This window comes from Monopterus albus, unplaced genomic scaffold (genome assembly GCF_001952655.1).
Source record: "Monopterus albus unplaced genomic scaffold, M_albus_1.0 scaffold44.1, whole genome shotgun sequence".
NCBI classification, from domain to species: Eukaryota; Metazoa; Chordata; class Actinopteri; order Synbranchiformes; family Synbranchidae; genus Monopterus; species Monopterus albus.
The window spans coordinates 435,906-455,529 of NW_018127924.1; the positions used below are offsets into that span (position 1 = coordinate 435,906).

The following is a 19,624-nucleotide window of genomic DNA, read 5'->3' on the forward strand; positions in this document are numbered from 1 at the left end:
GGAAATTCCCACTCTCACTAATCTTGTTTTGACTGCCATAAGGTTTGGCTCAGCAACAAAAGTTTGAAGGAAGTTGGAATAGACATTTCATTAAAATGTGCGGTTGTCTCCTATAAATATCTCAGTTTAATATTTAGTTTAATTTAATTTTTTTTGGGTCACTGCAAGTAAACTAGCCCTGTAAGTTAAAATATATTCTAGTTATGTTAAATATAAAACTCAGTGAGTTCTGTCCGAGGTATTACTTGCCCTCCTCAGAGCGGTAACCCCACCCAGTGACCCAGCAGCGGTGGTTGTTGGTAACAGTGTGGGAGGAAGATGGAATGCACACAGGCTGGACCATTGGGCTGAGGGAGGAAGGCCAGGGCCTCTTCAGCTGCAGCAGGGCAATGTCATAATCAAACGTGTACGTGTTATAATACTCGTGCACCACAATCCGCTGGATCTCGGCCACATGTTTGGCACCGCCCTGCGTTAGCATGCCAAGGTGAGCGCTCCAGTAGCGTGGATCAGACAACCTACAGAGACAAAAGGTCAGGGGTCAAAGACAAAAAGGCACACTGGTTAATCAAACTGTACCTATTAAACATTGGTAATAGACAAAATTATATGTACAGTAAGCAACAGGTTTGTTCACAACATCCATACAATGAACCAGAAGCCTCTAAGCCTTCTTTTTAATTTTTTTAAAGGAATAGTGCATTTACTGCAAGAGATCCAGCTCATTTTCATCTGTAATTCCTAATAAGATAATAATTGCCAGATAAAATGAAAAGACCCTTCAAATGGGCTGAAATGTGATACAAACCGTTAATGTAATAAATTACCAGATAATGAAAGACACTGTTGGTGATTTTTATATTAAGCTTCATGTATAAACATATGTGAGGTACATATGTACATATGTTATAAGCTCTACATCCACTAGATAAATCTGAGGAGGTCACAAGACTAGCAAGTAGTAAATATTTGTCACGCAGAAATAGGCAATTTTTTCTCATTTTTATTTATTTTTTTCTTCTAAAACACTGCACACTTATACATCTTTAGGTCTCAAAAGTTCATAACGAATGATACAACATAAAAAAGAAAGAACAACAATGCTCACAACTTGTCCACATAAAGGCAAAATCTAGGACAGATGCAGGTAGGTACTGAGCCAAAACACTGGGAACCACTGCATTTTCAATTACTGTAGGCCTGCTGCCACCACAGGCATTTCATATTAAATCTGTAAGGGTCACTGACCTTTCCTTGCTGAAGCAGTGCGCAGCTGAGATGAGCCAATCAGAGGAGAGGACAGAAGCACCACAATACAGGCTACCAGAGAAGTGAAGGCTGACCTGCCATGGCCACTCCCCTTCCACAGAGTTAACTCCACCCACGATGCGTTCAGGGCCTGTGAATGAGCCCACCTTCTTCACTGGAGAGGGACGACCACAAGCTGGGTAGGACAGTGATCGATTTCCAGGTTATACTGATCAAAGGTGGAAAGTAACTAAATAGATTTACTCAAGTACAGTACTTAAGTACAGTTTTGAGGTATCTAACTTTTCTTGAGTATTGCCATTTTCTTCTATTTCATACTTCGATTCCACAACATTTTAGAGAATATTGTAGTTTATACTACATTTATTCAAAAACTTTAGCTACTAGTTACACTTCAGAATGAGATTAAGAAAACAAAATATAATATAATGATAAGATTTAATTGATCCTCAGTGGAAAGGTAGTTAACATTAGCGCCTTTACCAGCTGCAACATTAAAAGTGATGTACACAATAATTATAATCTGATATATGACATACATGAATGTGAATGGTGCCATTCTACATAATGAGTATTTTTACTTTTGGTACTTGTACATTTACTTGCGTAACATTTCAAATGCAAAACTTCTACCTGTAACCAAGTATTTTTTTACACTGTTGTATTGCTACATTTACTGAAGTAAAAGATCTGAGTACTTCTTTCACCACTGATACTGATCATATTTTGGGATATTTAATGTAAAGGGGCATACAGTTTATGTGTGTGAATGTACCAAAGGGCCACTGCTGGCTCTGAAACTGTACAGTATATATGGAAGTATGTGCAGTATATTATATACTGTCACACTGTAGTTAAACTTCAACATTATCACCTCTAATGACAAAGCGTACCCCAGTGTGAGAAATAATATGTTAATACTACTATTATTACTACTATGTGCAGTTTAAAATCTGTTCAGGAGTGAGTCACATGTGAGTGTGAGCGTGTCTTGTACACCTCCAATTACCATCTGAGTAATCACCATGACAGACAGGTTTGCTGGCGTCTTAAGAGTTATAGCTTTCATATGTATGTGTACGTGTGTATGCACACACAAATGTGCCTGTATGCCAGTTAACAGTGAGTGATCAAAGACAGGCCTGTTCCCATCACCTTGAGACCCCATCATGATAGAGTAACAGCAAACACAGTGAGCTATTACAGCAAGGTCACTTCTGTGATGCAGGTCAGTAGGTTTGGAGCTGAGTGCCCATGTTTTCTCATGAAACCATGACAAGGTTTTGGCAGAGAACTGGCAGTGTAGGGACAGTATAATGCCTAGGTATCAGTGGCTTGATTAAGAGCAAATAACTCAGGTGGGACAGATGGATTTTCATGGTTTAGGTTGAGTTGATATGTAGTTTAGGGGCTTTCATTTGTGAGAGAACACCAACCTGAGGGCATACTTTGGACAGGGAGTGTTAGCAATTATAGAAGATTAAGATAATAAGAGGAGAAAGAAAAGCATCTATAATTTAATATATTTCAGGTTGGAAGAGGATGTACAAGTGTGTAAAGTTGTTAAAGTATTAAGGAAATTTGACTAGAATTTAGAGCTGTCAAAAACTGCATTCTTCAAAATGAATGAACCCCAGTTGTTGGGGTGGACTGGTAACGTTACTGAGAAATGCAAACAGGTTTTGCAACATATTGCTGTTAGCGTCAGTCTTCACTGGAAAAGCTGCCATTTTGCAAGGGATTTTTTTTTCTCCCCACTGTAACATTGAGAGAACAGGAAAATGCAGAACACTCACCACAGTTCACCTCATCACTGTTGTCCTTACAGTCATGAACCCCATCACACTTTGCATTCTTCTTCAGGATGCAGGACCCGCTGCTGCACTGATATCTGATTGCAGAGCAGATTGTTTCTGGGGAAAAAAAAAAAAACAGAGCGTTATTGCGACTGTTAGTGGTTAAAGAGAGAAAGGGCAACCATAGAGCACTGAAAGAACTTTCAAAATTAATACCCTGAGTGCAGTTGCTCTCATCTGTTCCATCAGTGCAGTCTCTCTCTCCATTGCAGACAAACAGAGGATGCACAGGCCTGTTGCCACCACAGTTCATTGTGGGCATCGCTGTGCAAATATGCGCCATTTTCAATACATGACTGATTCCTCAGGCAAATATAATGAAATGCTTTGCTACAGTGAAATGTGTTGCGAGTATCTCACAGAACCATTTCAAAAAGGAATGGGTAATCAAAGTGTAAAAATGACAGCTAAATATAAACAACCATTACAGTGTAACATGGATGAAAATTTACAGCAAAAGAGCTCATCACTCTCATCTTGGCAGTCATCCAGGCCATCACAGCGTCGACTCTTCTCCACACACAGTCCTGTAGAGCACAGGAAGTGGCTGTCTGGACAGGCTGGGAGAAGCAGGAAGAGAAATATAACTAAATCAGAAGAAGTGCTTAAAGAAAAGATCATTTTCCTGCTTTGTTTTTACTCTAATTACTAACAGGCATCACAAGAACTAAAGCTGTAAAACTAGATAAATTGTTGTAATGCTGTGGAGTATCCTGTGCAGTAAAAGACAAAATCTACAGTAACAAACCTAGCTACATGTAATTATTTTCCATCTTCTCTGAAATAGGCCAACTTTTCCAGTGCTTCCTCTCTGTAGATCCCGCTTCAAAACAAAGTCATTAACTCACATCCGCAATAAAGCCCAATCAAACACCTATCACCAGTCATATCCTACACCGCATCCTGGCCGTTATAGTGAGTCATGCTCTGGTTCTGCATTGCTTACGTTGGCTGATATTGTAGCTGCTGTAAGATGCCTGAAACGGCTGAACAGAGTTATGTGAGCTGCAACGAAAGTCAACTTCTGGGCTGTGGTCAGCAATCCGAAACACCGTGTGATATCCCACGTAGTTTCCACAGAAACTATGGGAGGAAAGCAACCATTAGCAAAACAGAGAATGTCACTGTAGGATGTAGGATTTCTTTTAACTTATGGAGAAATTATTTCCTGTTCTAGATATGTATAAATGTAGCCTGGTTGTAAGTAGCTGTACACACACAATTTCATTGATCTTCCACCAGCCCTGGTCGCAACCCTTAATGTCCTTTGGTTTCAGAACATAGTTCTGAAACTGGAGAGCAACACCTAAAGCACTGTTAGGCGTCTAGAATGAAATAGAAATAGAATGCAGTCAATAAAAGCAGTTTTAAGTCACAGGTTAAGAAAAACTTGCTCACAGATTTACAAGTCATGTATGTGTAAGTGCTGTACCTCAAACTTCCAGGTGCAGGAGCACTGAGGGGGCAACAGGCTTGGGTGAAAAGGGCTGTAGATCTGGTGTGTGATGTCAGGGATTAATGGGGTCTCAATTTGAGACATACATACTGACAGAGAGAGAAACAGTTAAGGAATGTATTTGTACCCTACACAGGACTGAGTATTCCTGAAACTGAGGGTTGGGACAGTGAGAAGGGGCTGCAAGTCTGACGGTCACAATAGACTTCTAAAAAAATATTTTAAAATATCTGAGAAGGAACTAATCACTTTGATCCAACTGTTCACAACTCGTAGACATTAAATCTGTGACAAGGGTCATGCGTAGATATTGTTGGATTCTACATAGACATAAGCTAAGAAGGTTGAGAGCTACATACATATAAAATAACCAAGTAAATGTGTCATACTTTCATCAGCAATAGCCTCAAAGTGTCCTCTGAATCTCTTGTTGTCATTAGTCATTCTGAAGGACAGCAACATGACATTGGAAGTAGAGACAAGGGAGAAGACACTGGACACAGGCTCACACAGGCTGCAGCACAGAGATACACTGTGTGTCAGTATATGTACATTTTATGTCTAAGATGAGTTTGACAAATGATATTTCTGGCACTTGTAATATGCAGCATATATTTTTGTTGACAAGAGTTTCTTTTAATCACAAAGATACAAGGGAAGTGAATCAAACTGAGACTCACCTGTGCAGAATGCGCCCTCTCATGGGCAGCAGAGCGTCATACACAATCAAGGCATCATCCACGCAGTCGCTGGGCTCAATGAGGAACGAGGCGATGGTCAGACGGATCAGAGAGCCAGGAACAGCAGTGAGCTTTACATGGCAACTCACACCACCCCAAGATGAGAACACATTTAAAGGGACCCTTGCCCCATGAAGGTTGGCATACATATTATCCACACACTGTGAGCCTGGAAGGAGAGAAAAACCCTCATGGAAATACAGTGTAACACAGTAGAACCTTTATCAACTTGAAGGGTTTTCACCTACCTTCTACGTTTGATGTGTAATCTGAGCGCTGAACAGCTGCAGGAGGACACGTTAATCAGTCTCTGCACTGATAAAACATACTTAGGATACAAATGCAGACACACAGACATACCATTGATGACGATGGAGTCTATATCAACTGGAAGATCCAGCAGGTATCCTACAGAGGACCTGTTCTTGAGGCTGGTGAGAATTGAGTCTCTGAAAATTGCTCCTACACAGTCCTCACACACTTCTGGGCTCTTTAGTGGAGGAACCACAAACACCATCCAGAAATGCACCAACACCCCTCCCTTATTGTTGCTACTGGGGGAAAAACAGCTGGCATTAAACATTTAAAAGCAGTCAAACATTGATGCTTAAAACTGGAATTTTATGATGACAAAACGGTCCACTGTACCTGAGGTCTGAAATGACAGCTTCCTTGTAGAGTCTGGCTACAGCTGACATCTTGTACACATTGCTCACCTATGAGACACAACTGATTAACAGTAAGACTCCCTTAGATAGCAACAACCATCGCATCAATGGCAGGGTTGCACTGATACATACCGCATTTTGTACTTTGCTTGCCATGGAAACAAACTCACGGGATTCTGCCTGGCGGTACTCGGGGATAAACTCAATGTTGGCAAGACGGAACATCCCAGCAAAATACGCTCCACTGTTGCTTTCCCTGCGAACTAAGAAAATAAAGTAAGACCTGCGCACTACTGTGGTGTCTTTTCAGAGTAATGTAAATATAAACTACCAAAGAACAACGAGATGTTAGCATTGGAAAGTAACTAAGTACCCTTACTTTACTAGAGTATTTTCACTTTCTGCTACTTTATACTTAACTATATTTTAGAGAAAAATATAGTACTGTTTTACTTACATTCATTTGATAACTTTAGTTACTAGTTACTTTTCAGAATGAGATGAATAAAACAAAACAGTATAATCATAAAAACTTATTCACAAGCCACCCAGCAGTATGTAAAGTACTTCAAATTATAAGCATATAAGATAGTTAACAGCTCTACCTTTACTGGCTACAACATTAAATGTGATGCACACAACAACATGCCAACCATTATAGCCCAATAATATGACATACATCCATGCGTAATGTGCTATTTAGCAGAGTACTTTTAGTTCTGATGCTAATATTTTTACTAAGTTAAATTTCTGCATTCAAAATTCTACTTAACATTATATTTTTACACTGTAGTATTGCTACGTTTACTTAAGTGAACAATCTGAGTACTTCTTCCACCAGTGGATAACATACAGTGATCTAAAACAGAGCTGTGTATGCAACTTTAATAATAAGCAGTTAATGAAATCAAATGCACATGTTATAAAAAAATGAACTGACACATAATACAGAAGCTAGTAAAGAACATTGTAGCCTATTGCAACCATTCACTGCTAAGTAAAAGAAGGCTTTCACTTACATATGAAGACCCACAGCAGTGACCACACCATCACCATCAGCACAGACACCACTGCTGTGATGATGAGAGAAATGTGCGGGACGTTCAACAGATAAGCCCACAGCCTCTTGAGACCCTTGGGCTTACGTCTGGTCTTTCTGTACATCCTGCGCAGCTTCTGCAGCGTGTGGTCCACTGTGGACACCTCCACAGACACATCTGCAATCTGCAGCCAGGGAGATGGACACATTCATACTCATATAATGCAAAGTGCCATCACAGCAGCAGTACATTTCATTTGCTCTTTCAAGTAGTTGCTTCAGTAGTCCAGACTCCTATAGGGATGTGTTTAAAGATGTTGAAATGAAGCTTGGGTAGTTTGCACTGAAGTACATACTGCTAATCATTTGCAAATGCACTGTCAGGAAGCACTTATGAGTGGACCCAATGTGCAGACACACCAGGAGTTGAACACAGAAGCATCAGTGAACTGACTACGAACCAGCAAGAAGCAAACGGAAACATATGTAGGAGACTGAACCGAGAGATAATGAGCAGCAGGTGGATGCAATGATGGGTGACTACACTGGTAGAGACGTGACAAGCAGGGAGAGACAGGGAATCTGGAGAAAACCCATCAAAAAAAGAGGAAGCGAGATCCACAACCCATAACATGTATAGATAGAAGGTTAAGGAAAGGTTTGGTTAGAATGTCACTGATGCACTGGAAGAGTATCACATGGCGTAAACTGTCACATTTAACAGTTGATCTGCCAACAATGACAAAGTGTGCCTGCTGGTAATGATCCTGTATCACTGGTCACTTCAGCTTGTGATGTAGGATGCCTGAAAGCAACACTAACTCCATCAGATGTAACTCTTGGCGCTCGTTGAGTTCTCCATTGCACATATATAATTCATTGAGTGTCATCCCATACTGTGCAAGTGGCACTTGATCCATCGCCAGTTAGCACACTATAGATTCCCTCAGGAAAAAATATATTCAAAGCATTTTAAAATATTTTACATGTATTTAATCAAGCAACATGCTGTAACAGATCAAGAGCTGATTTCTTTAACATCCTCTTGGTGCAACCTTCCTTAAAGGCCACATTCCTATTCAGAAGCCAATTTATTGGTTCAAAAGACAATTCTACTCACCCACCTTGTTGAAAATATTTTACTTACACTGGCAACATCCTGTTGAGCTGCACCATCATCTCCACTGGGCTGCTTGTTCTCCTCGTGCTCTGTGCCCATGACATAGGCATCCCTTCAAGCCTCTATCATCTAATTCCTGACTTCTGGTTTTTAAGATCCATCCTCTTTTCCTTCAGAACAAAAACTGCGTTACATTGTAAAAACTGCAGTAGACAAAAACGGTGTAGAGCCTCACAGCCGACAGGTGTGTGAAACCAGATCCTTCAGCACAGGTGAGTAGTGGAGAAAAAGAGCTCACTGATGGCAACGTACCTCATGACTAATGATTCATTCATTAACTAACAGCCACAAACAACAGTATATTTGCTAGCTGCCAACTGCAAAGTTACTTTAAAGTGAAAAAACTTTCATGTTGCATATTTGAACAAGATCTTTATTTACAATGTTAACATGGTAGCTGAATGAGGCAAGTAATTTATGTTTACTTTTAACAAACTTAAAAGCTGAATAAACAGTCATTATTAAAATTTAAAAAAATCTTTCTGTTGGAATTATTAAGACAAAGGGGTCGAGTTTCATGAGCAGCATCTTCAAGACACAAACAAAATGGGCAAAGTCAAAATTTTAACATTTTTGTCATTCCCCTTCTGAAATATTGGCACCAAACTTTGACATGCAATAAAAATAAACACATAAAGACATGATGCACAAAAACAAAACTTGATAATATATTCACAGACTGGAAAATACAGGAAAAAATAAAGTGTTCTTTGAGTCTTCAGGACAGACTGGATGTGCTCTGATGATGCACAGAGGAAAATAGAGGTGATGGAGCAAAGCCTCATTTCTTGAAAAAGGCACTGCGGGTGATGCTGTACAACAGGTGCTTTCGTTTTGGAGGCTCGGCCAGCGAAAAGACCTGCTGCTGAGGCACACTGGTCGGAATGGTGATGTGACGCTGGTGAAGTGGGTGAAGGTTTTGGGGGTGGGGTGGGACAGAACCGGAGTAACCAATGGCTGAATGGTGAACAAGGCAGGGGGAAATAAAAATCAAAATTTTAAATGAGACAATTGAAATTAAAAATAAAGAGCACCTTAAAAGCTTTAAGACAAATGCTTTCCTTACTTTTGCTCTTCCCCTGTTTGCTTCTTCTAGCGTTAGCAATGGCCTGTTTTCTTTGCTCTTCACTGATCTCCATTCCTGCAAAGAAACAAACACACCTCCAGGTCAAAATATTTCCAGTCACACCCATCTAACAATCTACTCACAGCAGCTGTTTTATATCACCGGTGAAAGGAATCCGGTTCAACTCACCTATCTCTTGGTCTTCCTTGACTCTGTGCCTCTCCTTTGCAAAGGCCTCTAACCACCTCTGCTTGTCCTGGGCCTTCCTGCAGCACAGCACACACACAAACTCCAGAGTGGATGCGTGGCGCAGACGCAGAGCATTCCTCAGGGTCAGACCCAGGTCTGGGTCCCGACCATCGGGCACGTCCACCACCTCCGTCTGGTCCATGTCCAGTTGTCCACGATAATGGAGTAGGTCTCTGCGCAGGACATCTTTTTTGCAGAAGACCAGCTGGTGGTCAAACAAGAAGAAGCTGCGCTGCTGAATTTTGCTTTGTCGGACGATTCGAGTCAGTTCACCGGAGTGGATCAGCTCCGAGCTGCGCTCCAGCACATCGGGTCCCTGCAACATGTTTGCCAAGACGCACAGAGTCGTATAAAATAAATCAGTGGTTTTAAATAAGATGGACACAACGTACAACCTACATGTAAATAATAAGCAAAATAAAAATTCATTTAACATTCAATATTCATCATCACCTCCCAGTGCAGAATTGCAACCTGCCAGTGAGCAATAGTGTCAACACTCTCCAGTCTCCTTTTCCTCTCATTTATCAGACTGGCCACATTCTTCATAGCCTCGTGTGCTTTGCTCACTGCGCTGTAGTCACTGCAACAAATTGGCAAAAAAACAAAGGGTCCTCTCAATGAAACGGAAAATACTGTTCCATTTACAGTAACACACTACTTCGACCTCAACAATGAAAAACTAAGTAATATGGTGGTCCCGGTGGTTTATTTATTGCAGATTCATATAACTCCAAATAAATTAATACATGAAAAGACCATTGATGGTTACTGAATTATTTTAGAGAAGCTGGTGCTAGGTTAAATATTATTGCCCCTATTTGCTTATAGTTTTTATTATGCAGCCAATCTAAAATTATGATACAGAGACAGAGGTATCTGATTAACAGGATGTGAATGCATCCATGGCAACAGGCATCATTGGGTCCTATAGGGACCAACAGTATCCACACTGATGCACACTATATGCCTTATGATCTATATTCTGTAAACTATTTAATATGTGATAACATGAAGTGGATGAAAAGATTTTTTTTAACTCTGGTGCAAGTATGAAAAGAGAGCACCATCACTTAGTAACTTAGTGTAAATACTAATATAAAAGTGTTGTAAATGCTGTAAGAGTAGCATAACAAGTAAAGTGATGAATTTCCAGAAGAGCACCTGTGGTTCTTAGGGGTGTACTTGAGCAATTCTCCCAGCTGCAGGGGGTATTTACAGATCTTCTGGACAGGTGTGAGTAGGAAACCAGCGATGGAGATGTCGATCATCTGCTGGAGGAGTCGGCAGGCCTCAAAGAAATGTTTATATCTGCTCACCTTCATGAGGCGCTGTAGCTCGGCACAGGCTGCCGGATGAGTGTTACAGTACTCTGAGTAGACAGAGAAGCCCTCCCCCTAGGAAAACAAAAACTAATTGGAGCCAGCAAACCAGTGACACAGAATTTTGTAAATAAATGAGTTACTTAGTCAGGGAATACTGAGCATATTGCTGAAAATTATGTAGCCAATACCTGCAAGAGAAAGCAAGAGCCTATTTCACTGAGGTGTGGTTGGTCTTTGTTGTACTGCTTCTCCAGGTCTTTGAGAAACTGCCTCTGAAACCTGTAGATGTCTTCAATGTTGCTGAAGATGGTCTTCAGCTGCAGCTCAGTGAACATGTCAGGATGTTTACGGCACTGGCGGAAGTAACCCTAAAAGGTACACAACATCAGTAGTGACAAAATATACTGCTCAAAAAAAATAAAGGGAACACAACATAAGACATCCTAGATCTGAATGAATGAAATATTCTTATTAAATACCTTGTTCATTACATAGTTGAATGTCTTATTTTCCCTTGTGTTCCCTTTATTTTTTTGAGCAGTGTATATTAAAACAGTTTAAACATTGGCCAACAGGGGGTGCTAGACAGTGGACTTGGACAGTTCAGGAAATGTTTTCCATGTCATTGCTAAAATAAAACTGTAGTTTATTATATTTTAGTAGACTGTTGACAGTACTTACAATACAAAACAGCTTAATTTAGCAGAGCTGTGATTTATAACCATATTAGAGCGAGATGACTGCAGCAGCTCAAATCTTTAATGTCTTTTGGCTGCAAAAGTTTCCCTGCAGAAATGCTGTGATACAGCTGAGGCTCGTACCTCACAGATGTCTTTTAGGTGCTTAATGTAGATGCGTTCAGTATTCATGATTTCCTGAACCACGTTAGTTCTCATCTGCTCCCTGTGCTGAGCGCCATGTGTGTCCCTGGGAGCTGGCTCTTCCTGGTCGGCTACACTCTCCGCACCGGAGTCCTCTTGGTTCACTCGCACCTGAAACACATCCACCGCAAACACAACGGCACCTTCTTTACCCAATAATTTCTTCGTTCCAGGCGCCACACTATCAAACAAATAAAAAAGAACAGGATGCTTGACAAATATATGTGATTTCATGAACTTAAATAAAATTTCTGGCTTATAAGCAAAATGAACACAATAAAGGGAGAACTATTGTTAATTAGAAGCAACATCACCATGAATTAAGTACTTAGTATACCAGGAGAAGAAGTGACATATCTGAGAGTATATTTAGTTATAGTGACATAAAAATATTACTTATTTTGCTGAGAGAAACATCAGAAATATGAACACATAGTGTGAACAGACTAAGAAGCTGTTAACACTAAATATAATTTCCAAATATTAAGGAAAGGCTAAAGATGTATTATTATTGCAGGAATTATTATGAGAGTCTCACTGCATTATTAAAGGAATGGTCAAAGTATGACCAACAACAACAACACAAGAAATAGTAATTCATAGGTCAGTGTCACATGTGGCTAAAGCTCCATGTTTTCTTGTCTATTATTATTACTATTTACACTCATCGCTGATATTTCAGTGTGGGGGGACCGACTGATAACCTGACAGTTGTCATCATGTCCACAGAGCCACAGTGTTATGAAGATGGATAAATGGCCTGCATTGCTTTTATTCTGAGCTGAGGATGAATCCTGGCTGCAAAATAGGCTACCGGTATTTAAATGTGAGATCGCCTTCTTTACACTGATGATCACAAACGGAATCATGTTAGATCTTGGTTACTGGAGCCTACAGCTATTTAAGAGTAAACCAATCAATCAACCACAGAAACCAGTTGAACCCTTCCACACACACTGTTAAGATGGTTGTTTGGAGCCAAGTCTGTTTGTGAGTCTCTTCTGTGCTGCTAGGAGAGCAAACATGTGTCAGACACACAGATCAGGAGGTCTACTTACCCTCACAAAGCTGGAGGGGAACCAGGCCTCCCTGTCTGCCCCCCTGCCCCACCACCAGTCCTTATGTGAAGCCTCCAGGACACGGATAACATCTCCAGCCTTGAAGGCCAGCTCCTGCTCCTCCATGGTCACGTGGTCCCAGAGAGCCTCAGCATATACCGTGTGGCCTGAGCTTATCCACTGAGCAACACACAGATAAGATAAAGATACAATAACATGCAGGCTGAGTGCATGTCCAACATACAAGATTATGTTTAGACTTGCTGTCCTGAACTGTGGTTAAACATCTTAAACAGGCACGAAAACACTTTCCCGTGGCTGTTCACAGGGCAAGATAAATGTTGCATCATTAATTCAATACACATTCTTGGAGTGAGATTGAGTTGCAACATGATAGGTGAGTTACCCTCCTCAGCCTTACCTCGTTGAGCACAGACATCTCCACCCCTGGCTGGAGGTAGGGTGTGACATCAGTGAGCTCTTCGAAGCTGCTCTCCTCCTCCTCGCTCACGCTGTCATCAAGTGCGGTCGAGCACTCAGACACACCATCTGCAACATATATAGAGGTTAAAGAACTATGTGGAGCTGAAATCCTTCTAACAAGGCTTAATAGACAAAGCAAGCCACAGATGGAGGGGCACCCACACCTGGCCCTATACCAACATTTTTCTCCAACACACATTCTGACATTCCCAGTCTCCAGTTTTCCCACAGGCTAAAATTTGTGATCTCTAGTCACACAACAACAACCCCAGTACTTACTGCTGAGCATTCTGTGGAGCTTTCGCCGCCCAACACGGTCCAGTCCGATGGGGGTGCTCTGGGATAAGGCAGAGGGGCGAAACCTGGCAGATACTGCTCTGTAAGGGGGAACCTGGTGGGAGGGGATGGGTGGCCGTGACAGATGCTGCAGAGGACAAGAGGAAACATCCTGAGCTTTAGAAAGAATTCACTTTTTCTGAATTTCACCACATACCTGATTCATTATTTGTGGCTTGTATTTCATAAAACATTGAATGTATTTTTTCTGGTTTTAATATTAGTTTTTTCATACTCCTAGAGCCAACACATTTTTCACACAGTGGGTCTAAATTGCAACTGTAGAAGCTTACAGAAGGAAAGCACTGGTCTTTTTCCTCAGCATCAGCAGAGAGCACATCCACAACTCCTATCACTGAGATGGGCCGCTGCCTTCTCCCCTGAATGTCTCCATTCATGCCGCAGTTCTCAGGGCTCCCTCCATGCCCACATGCATTAATATCACTGCAGTCTGTATGTAACGCCACACTTTCTGTACTTTCCTCACTAGGCAGTTCTGCTACTTCCTCAGGAATGAAGTGCTTCCCTGAAATGAGCTGCCCGTAGTCAGAGATAGGCCGAGGTCTAGAGTGCCCGTTCCTTCGCCTGCGTTTGGCAGAGGATGTTTCTGTGAAGGCTCTGGCTGCATCTGTCGGTGATGTTGGCGAAACAGATGATTCCAGGAGACATACTGGGGAGACAGGACGTGTGCTGTTGCTGGCTGTTAGAAAGACTTCCTCTGTTTCGAGAAGCACTTCTCTCCTTTCTTGCTCCGATATCACCTGGGGAAAAAGTTCAGAACTCAATAAGGGTGGAGATGTTCTCCTTTGTGATAACCTGCAATGTGCAGAGATGCAGAATATAGTGTCTGCTGGGAAAAACATCGGTCATTCAGAAACAGAGCAAACTGGTACTGCAAGTCATAAATGTCCAACTAGAAACAACAGTCTTGGTCGGCAGAACCACAAGAGTCAGTGCAAAAGTATTTCAGTGAACTTTATCAGGATTCTTGTGAGAAACTTGTCACATAGAAGTACTCAAGTTCATACAGCGACTGGCTCCACATATTGAACTCAATCACCACCTGTGCTTATCAAATTCAAACATGAACTGCAACAGAAACTGCACAAATACCCGACAATTAAATGTTATCATTCTGTATGTATGGCAACAGGTATTGTACACTCAATGGTCAATATTGGCTAATGGTTACTCATTTAGAAGCTGCTGTTTAGGTCTGTTAGTCAGCCAGTGATACCAAGCCTTACCTCCTGGTTTTCTCGATCTGGATCCGACACACACCATATACACTGGGAAGACACGCAGTGGAACAACACCATTGTGCAACACAAACAAACTGGCCTGTGCTCCCCAGTTTCCTAAAGTGAACAAATCTGATTTTTCCTGTTCATCTTCCAAGGTGAAATCCTAGTCCTAGTCACATAAATACATTGTTTTAATGAAATGTGTTTGGGTCGGTCTAGCTGTTGGTGCTCCTAAATGTCCCAGGGCCCAGTGCCCATAGCAGTGGACTTTGATCCACTGCTATGGGCTGATCTAGAGCAAAAAGTCAGAAGCGAGGCGGGGGTGTTGTACTTACTCACACCTGCTGACCCTCCACAGCAACAGAACTACGGAGCAGTTTTGCGCAAGGGCCACTAATCATAAACAAAGCCTAATCATTAACTCACCCTGCTCCTTCAGTGTGCTTGGTAGCCCAGAACAGCTGGTTTCAGCATGTGACGCTGCAGGAACAGGAGACATCAACACAACTGACAGGAAAAGGAGTGTGAAGCAACGTTTTGCCCTTGTCATCCTTGATTTGACAGTAATGTAGACTTTAAAGCTCAGTTGTTTTTAGCACCATACTGACAGGTAACACGCTGACATGAGAACCTATCTCAAGTGGGGTCAGATCATGCCAGACTCAAAGATCACTTCCATAAAATCACGACTGAAAGGACTGATGTTTGATTTCTTAAGACATGGGCCATTAAATTGGAGGACCGGCATCTCCTGATGACTACACTGTATAAAATGATAAGGCAGAGATCAAACCCTTCCTCCTACTCCCAGTGCTTCCCTCCTCTTTGCAGCTTAAAGCAAAGCTAATCTGTAACCTCATGAATATTAACAATAAAAGGTGGTTCTGGGATGTGATAATGTGAAACATTTTGCTCCTTTTTTGTATTTTAGCTACTGTGCATTTTATCCATCCGCAGGACGTGAAAACAAACAAAACAACCGAGCTTGATGGTGGTATGTAAAACATCTGCCAAGCCAAAACACAGGCTGGAACTTGTAGAACAATACTGCTACTGTTAACTCATAAAACACCATTTATTGTATGTGTCAAGAAAAACAAATTTTACATCAGGCTCCTGTCATCTTTATGCACCTGATTTACCAACTTACTCCCTCACCTCAGTCGTTAGCAAGTTGACCTCAGTCTGGTCCTGCTGTTGTAAAGGCTCTTGCTGGCTGAGTGGAGATGTACCAGGCTCCGCCATCCATTTATAACAGCTTTCTGTGGCCTCTGGTTCATACAGAGCAGACCCACCAGGTGAAGTCTGCTCTGTTTTATATGGGGGATCCAGAGAACTTGGTGTGATAAAGGCCTGAAGCTGCTGTGGGCTGATGTTGCATTCAGGTTGGTTATGAATCAGAGGAGTATGTTCCACAGGCGTGATCCGGGCTTTGACAGGTGATGGTCGGCGCCGTCGTTCACTGGCTTTTAGGCAAGGCACACGGCGGGAGTAGTCATCATGGAGACGGCTCTGGGGTGACAAGGGAGATGCAGAGGTAGGGCTGTGAGCTGAATTTGGTCTACGTCGCACAGTTAGGTCAGTCATGTTGCCAACAAGCTTCAGCATTGGCGGCTTGGTCTTCAAAGGGCTCTTCCTGCTGTTAACAGCATGGCCCTGGATGTCCACTGAGGAGGCAGTGGTGGTTCTCTGGACATTTAGTGCCCCATTTGTTGTGGAAGTCCTTTGGAAGTCTTCCAGAGGTAAAGGAGAACTTAGGGATGGGGATTTGTGCCTGAAAGGTATCTTAAATATAGAAAGATTTTCTGAACTTTTGCTCAGTCTGCTCATCCCCCTCGCATTTGTGTTGTCATTTATGCTCTCTGTTTGGACATTGATTTTGGATGTCTGACCTGGTTTCTGACTGTCTCTGGATTCATATGTGTTGATTTCAGTGTTTATCCCATTGCCCATGTCAAGTAAAGAAATGCGTCCTGCTCCATATGCTCTCCTGATACTCCTGGAGAATCGTGAGCTGCGGGTGAGACCCTCTCCATCATTTTCCTCAGCATCATAGTCCTCAACATCTGAGCCAAACTGACTCATCAGAGACAACTTCTGACCAGTAAAACTTCTGTTAGTCACACTATGATCTGTTGTATCATCTGGTCCAGAGTCAGTGTTGACCATAACTGTGCCATTAGTCATTTCCTGATTTGGAGAAAGGACATGCTCTCCATTGAGGTTTGCCGGCCCTCTATTCTGAATGCTGTGTAGTACAGAGGAGCGGAGCTTTTTGAAGGAACCCACAACACCCAGTCCTGAAAGTCCCAACAAGGACTGGTGGCTGCTGTTGCCAACAGCACTGTGAGCAGGGACGGGACCTTTTCTTGAGTTAGAAAAAAGCTTCATTATTCTTGATGAGTAAGGGTTTCCTTCAGGTTGACCTATAATAGGGTTGGACCAGGCAGAGGCATTGATGCCATTCAGTCTGCTCTCAGAACCTAGAGTCACTGGTTGTACCTGGGTGCCACATCCAGACAGCAGATATGGGACCACGTTTCTCTCACATTGACTCTGAAATGGGTATATATCACTGAGGGGTCGGCTCCGGGCCAGTGGGTCAGAGTTAGTGTTGCGGCGGCGAAGGGGAGAGTCTGTGCTTGTGGAGGATATACTGTCGTTTTGTTCCGTCTGCAAAACAAATCAGAGATTCATTTTAGGGATCTTTGCATGCTACATTATAGAAGAATTAATGGTCAAAGGTTACTATAAAGAAATTCATCTGATCAGACAAATTCAGATAAATAGTTTGACATGTGTTCTAAAAAACTGAGTACATACATTCACAATAATACTGTGACACATTTTCCAGGGAAGGTTGTAGAATGAATGTTGAATTAGCTTGAAAAAACATGGGCTGAAGGGGACACGAGTGTGGGAGTTAACTATTGTACAGTGTCCTCCCTGTTAGTATGCAAAAGAGGAGGAATGAAGGGAAGTTAGGGAGGAACAGATAAACAGAAAGACAAATATCCTTAAGTGTGTAAGGAGTCCAGAGGAGCAAGGCATCTTTCACTGAGAACACTACATGCATTTGTCCTTGGTGCCGTATTTCAGTGTCCAAGGGGAGGTGAGGCCCAGGCTGGGATGGTACTGTGCTAAGTTCAGCTTTGTGTGTGTGTGTGTGTGCCTGATTCAGAGCAGTGGCTAACGCAGCTGAGCCTTTGAAGTGATTAAGCAATGAAACTCGCTAATCCATTGTGATTAATGCAATAAATTGCAGAGTTTTCTCCAGATTACATCAATGCTGAGGTGATGGGGAGGGGGAAGGTTGTACAGCCCTCAAACCAGTGACACCGTTCAACCCTTTGTTGTAATACAAAGAGACCTCTCATTGTCTGTCTGTACAGGATTGCTTCCTTTTTCACAGAAGACATTTCCACTTGCCACAGTAGGAAAGTCACAGATGTTGCTAATAAGATTAACAACAGCTCCGTTATATTCAAGTGTCACAGTGAGTGATGACAGGTGACAGCACTGATATTGATACTGTACTGATTCTCAAAAACACACAATTGATTTTTAATTAATAGTACACATGCCAAGTAGTGCTATGTAGATGGATGTTACACTGTGACAAATGCAGATTCATGTCACTTTTCTGAATGCATGAAGTCTACTTTTTTACAGGAGATTTTATGCATATGGTGGTGTGTTGCTTATTTTATGACAGTTTTTCTAAAATTAAATTTTTTGAAAAATCACAATATATTGCCTTGTTTACAAGATCGCAAAACATAGAATCATAATCCTTGTATATGTATTGTATTGCCAGATTCTTACCAATACACAGCCCTGCACCATAGCACCTCTATAGATGGCAGCTGACGTACAATGGCTAACTTATTCCAAAACAAGATAATACAATTTTAAATATAAATCACTGGAATATAGAGACTAGAGTATGTTGACAATAATGACTATATAGCATTGAATAATTACAAAATATATCATCCCATATTGACATTGACAGCTACTTTAAAGTTCATTGTCCGTTCTGCAATGTATCCAAAAATGTTCCACACTTAAATCATGCCTCTGAAACAGCAGTTTACTGTTTTTATAGTTTTTCTAGCTGGTCATTTTCCAGAGGACTTTCCCAGAACAGTTTACTGACTATGACCCAGTCTTCCTGCCTTTGTCATAAGGATGATATACGTTTGTAATTATAATATCATGATGTGAGACCAGCTGTCATGTCAGATTTTTTGTGGGATAATACAGACTCACATTACTGTTGACTGTATTCAATTTCTTGCAGAAAAATTACCTTTCACAACACATACATTCCCAAAATATTGTTATAAGGTATTAGATTAAAAATATTGTGATTTATTACCATCTTTCAGTCTTAAAGGCATTTTTCAGGCTTTGAAGGCAATGTTGCTTCCACAGAGTGCTATGTTCACATGCAGGGAGTTGCAGGGATCCTGGAGCGCTCCAATGCCTCCCGTTCCCATTCGAGTTCAGCGGCAGATGGGCTTTCTCAGTCAAATTCTCTGTGGAATCTGCTGTCACTTCAACCATCTTGCTCCACCACACTATCCACTCATGTAAACACAGAGCTACCGCTGCCAAGCACCGCTGCTGACAGAGAGTAAACACCCCCCATAAACAATGCAGTGCTTTCAAAGCTATGCTGAATTGTCTTCTTGTACTTTCTCCTCTCGGCCAAGAAAGTTGAACAGCAACTGGGAAAATAGACAGGTTCTATTATTCTCATCTATTTTCC

At 41.7% G+C, this 19,624-nt stretch overlaps 2 protein-coding genes across 7 annotated transcripts in view; both read right to left on the bottom strand.

Moving 5' to 3' along the window:
* tmprss7 (transmembrane serine protease 7) overlaps positions 1–8,281 on the bottom strand; it is a 10,926-nt gene extending 2,645 nt beyond the window's left edge. The window contains exons 1-16 of one of the 3 annotated variants that reach the window (XM_020599949.1): positions 8,176–8,281; positions 7,009–7,213; positions 6,122–6,252; positions 5,970–6,037; positions 5,682–5,872; positions 5,570–5,605; positions 5,262–5,490; positions 4,971–5,095; positions 4,558–4,670; positions 4,344–4,450; positions 4,072–4,208; positions 3,578–3,685; positions 3,282–3,389; positions 3,066–3,182; positions 1,249–1,444; positions 250–518 (exon numbers count right to left, since the gene is read on the bottom strand). In XM_020599949.1, coding sequence (XP_020455605.1) covers positions 250–518; positions 1,249–1,444; positions 3,066–3,182; positions 3,282–3,389; positions 3,578–3,685; positions 4,072–4,208; positions 4,344–4,450; positions 4,558–4,670; positions 4,971–5,095; positions 5,262–5,490; positions 5,570–5,605; positions 5,682–5,872; positions 5,970–6,037; positions 6,122–6,252; positions 7,009–7,213; positions 8,176–8,247 — 2,212 coding nt within the window. In that variant the 5' untranslated portion in view covers positions 8,248–8,281. Of the gene's footprint in view, positions 1–249; positions 519–1,248; positions 1,445–3,065; positions 3,183–3,281; positions 3,390–3,577; positions 3,686–4,071; positions 4,209–4,343; positions 4,451–4,557; positions 4,671–4,970; positions 5,096–5,261; positions 5,491–5,569; positions 5,606–5,681; positions 5,876–5,969; positions 6,038–6,121; positions 6,253–7,008; positions 7,214–7,384; positions 7,473–8,175 lie in introns of those variants that run through there. The other 2 variants (XM_020599948.1, XM_020599950.1) reach the window with 2 other exon arrangements.
* Positions 8,282–8,581: 300 nt separating this feature from the next.
* Positions 8,582–19,624, bottom strand: part of spata13 (spermatogenesis associated 13) — a 15,621-nt gene continuing 4,578 nt past the window's right edge. For 3 of the 4 annotated variants that reach the window (XM_020600024.1, XM_020600023.1, XM_020600025.1), the window contains 12 exons: positions 16,009–17,523; positions 13,900–14,367; positions 13,550–13,694; positions 13,209–13,336; positions 12,788–12,967; positions 11,670–11,840; positions 11,037–11,216; positions 10,688–10,920; positions 9,977–10,106; positions 9,464–9,839; positions 9,275–9,349; positions 8,582–9,165 (listed from right to left, as the gene is read on the bottom strand). In XM_020600024.1, coding sequence (XP_020455680.1) covers positions 8,990–9,165; positions 9,275–9,349; positions 9,464–9,839; positions 9,977–10,106; positions 10,688–10,920; positions 11,037–11,216; positions 11,670–11,840; positions 12,788–12,967; positions 13,209–13,336; positions 13,550–13,694; positions 13,900–14,367; positions 16,009–17,523 — 3,777 coding nt within the window. In that variant the 3' untranslated portion in view covers positions 8,582–8,989. Of the gene's footprint in view, positions 9,166–9,274; positions 9,350–9,463; positions 9,840–9,976; positions 10,107–10,687; positions 10,921–11,036; positions 11,217–11,669; positions 11,841–12,787; positions 12,968–13,208; positions 13,337–13,549; positions 13,695–13,899; positions 14,368–16,008; positions 17,524–19,231; positions 19,477–19,624 lie in introns of all 4 variants that reach the window. The other variant, XM_020600026.1, reaches the window with a different exon arrangement.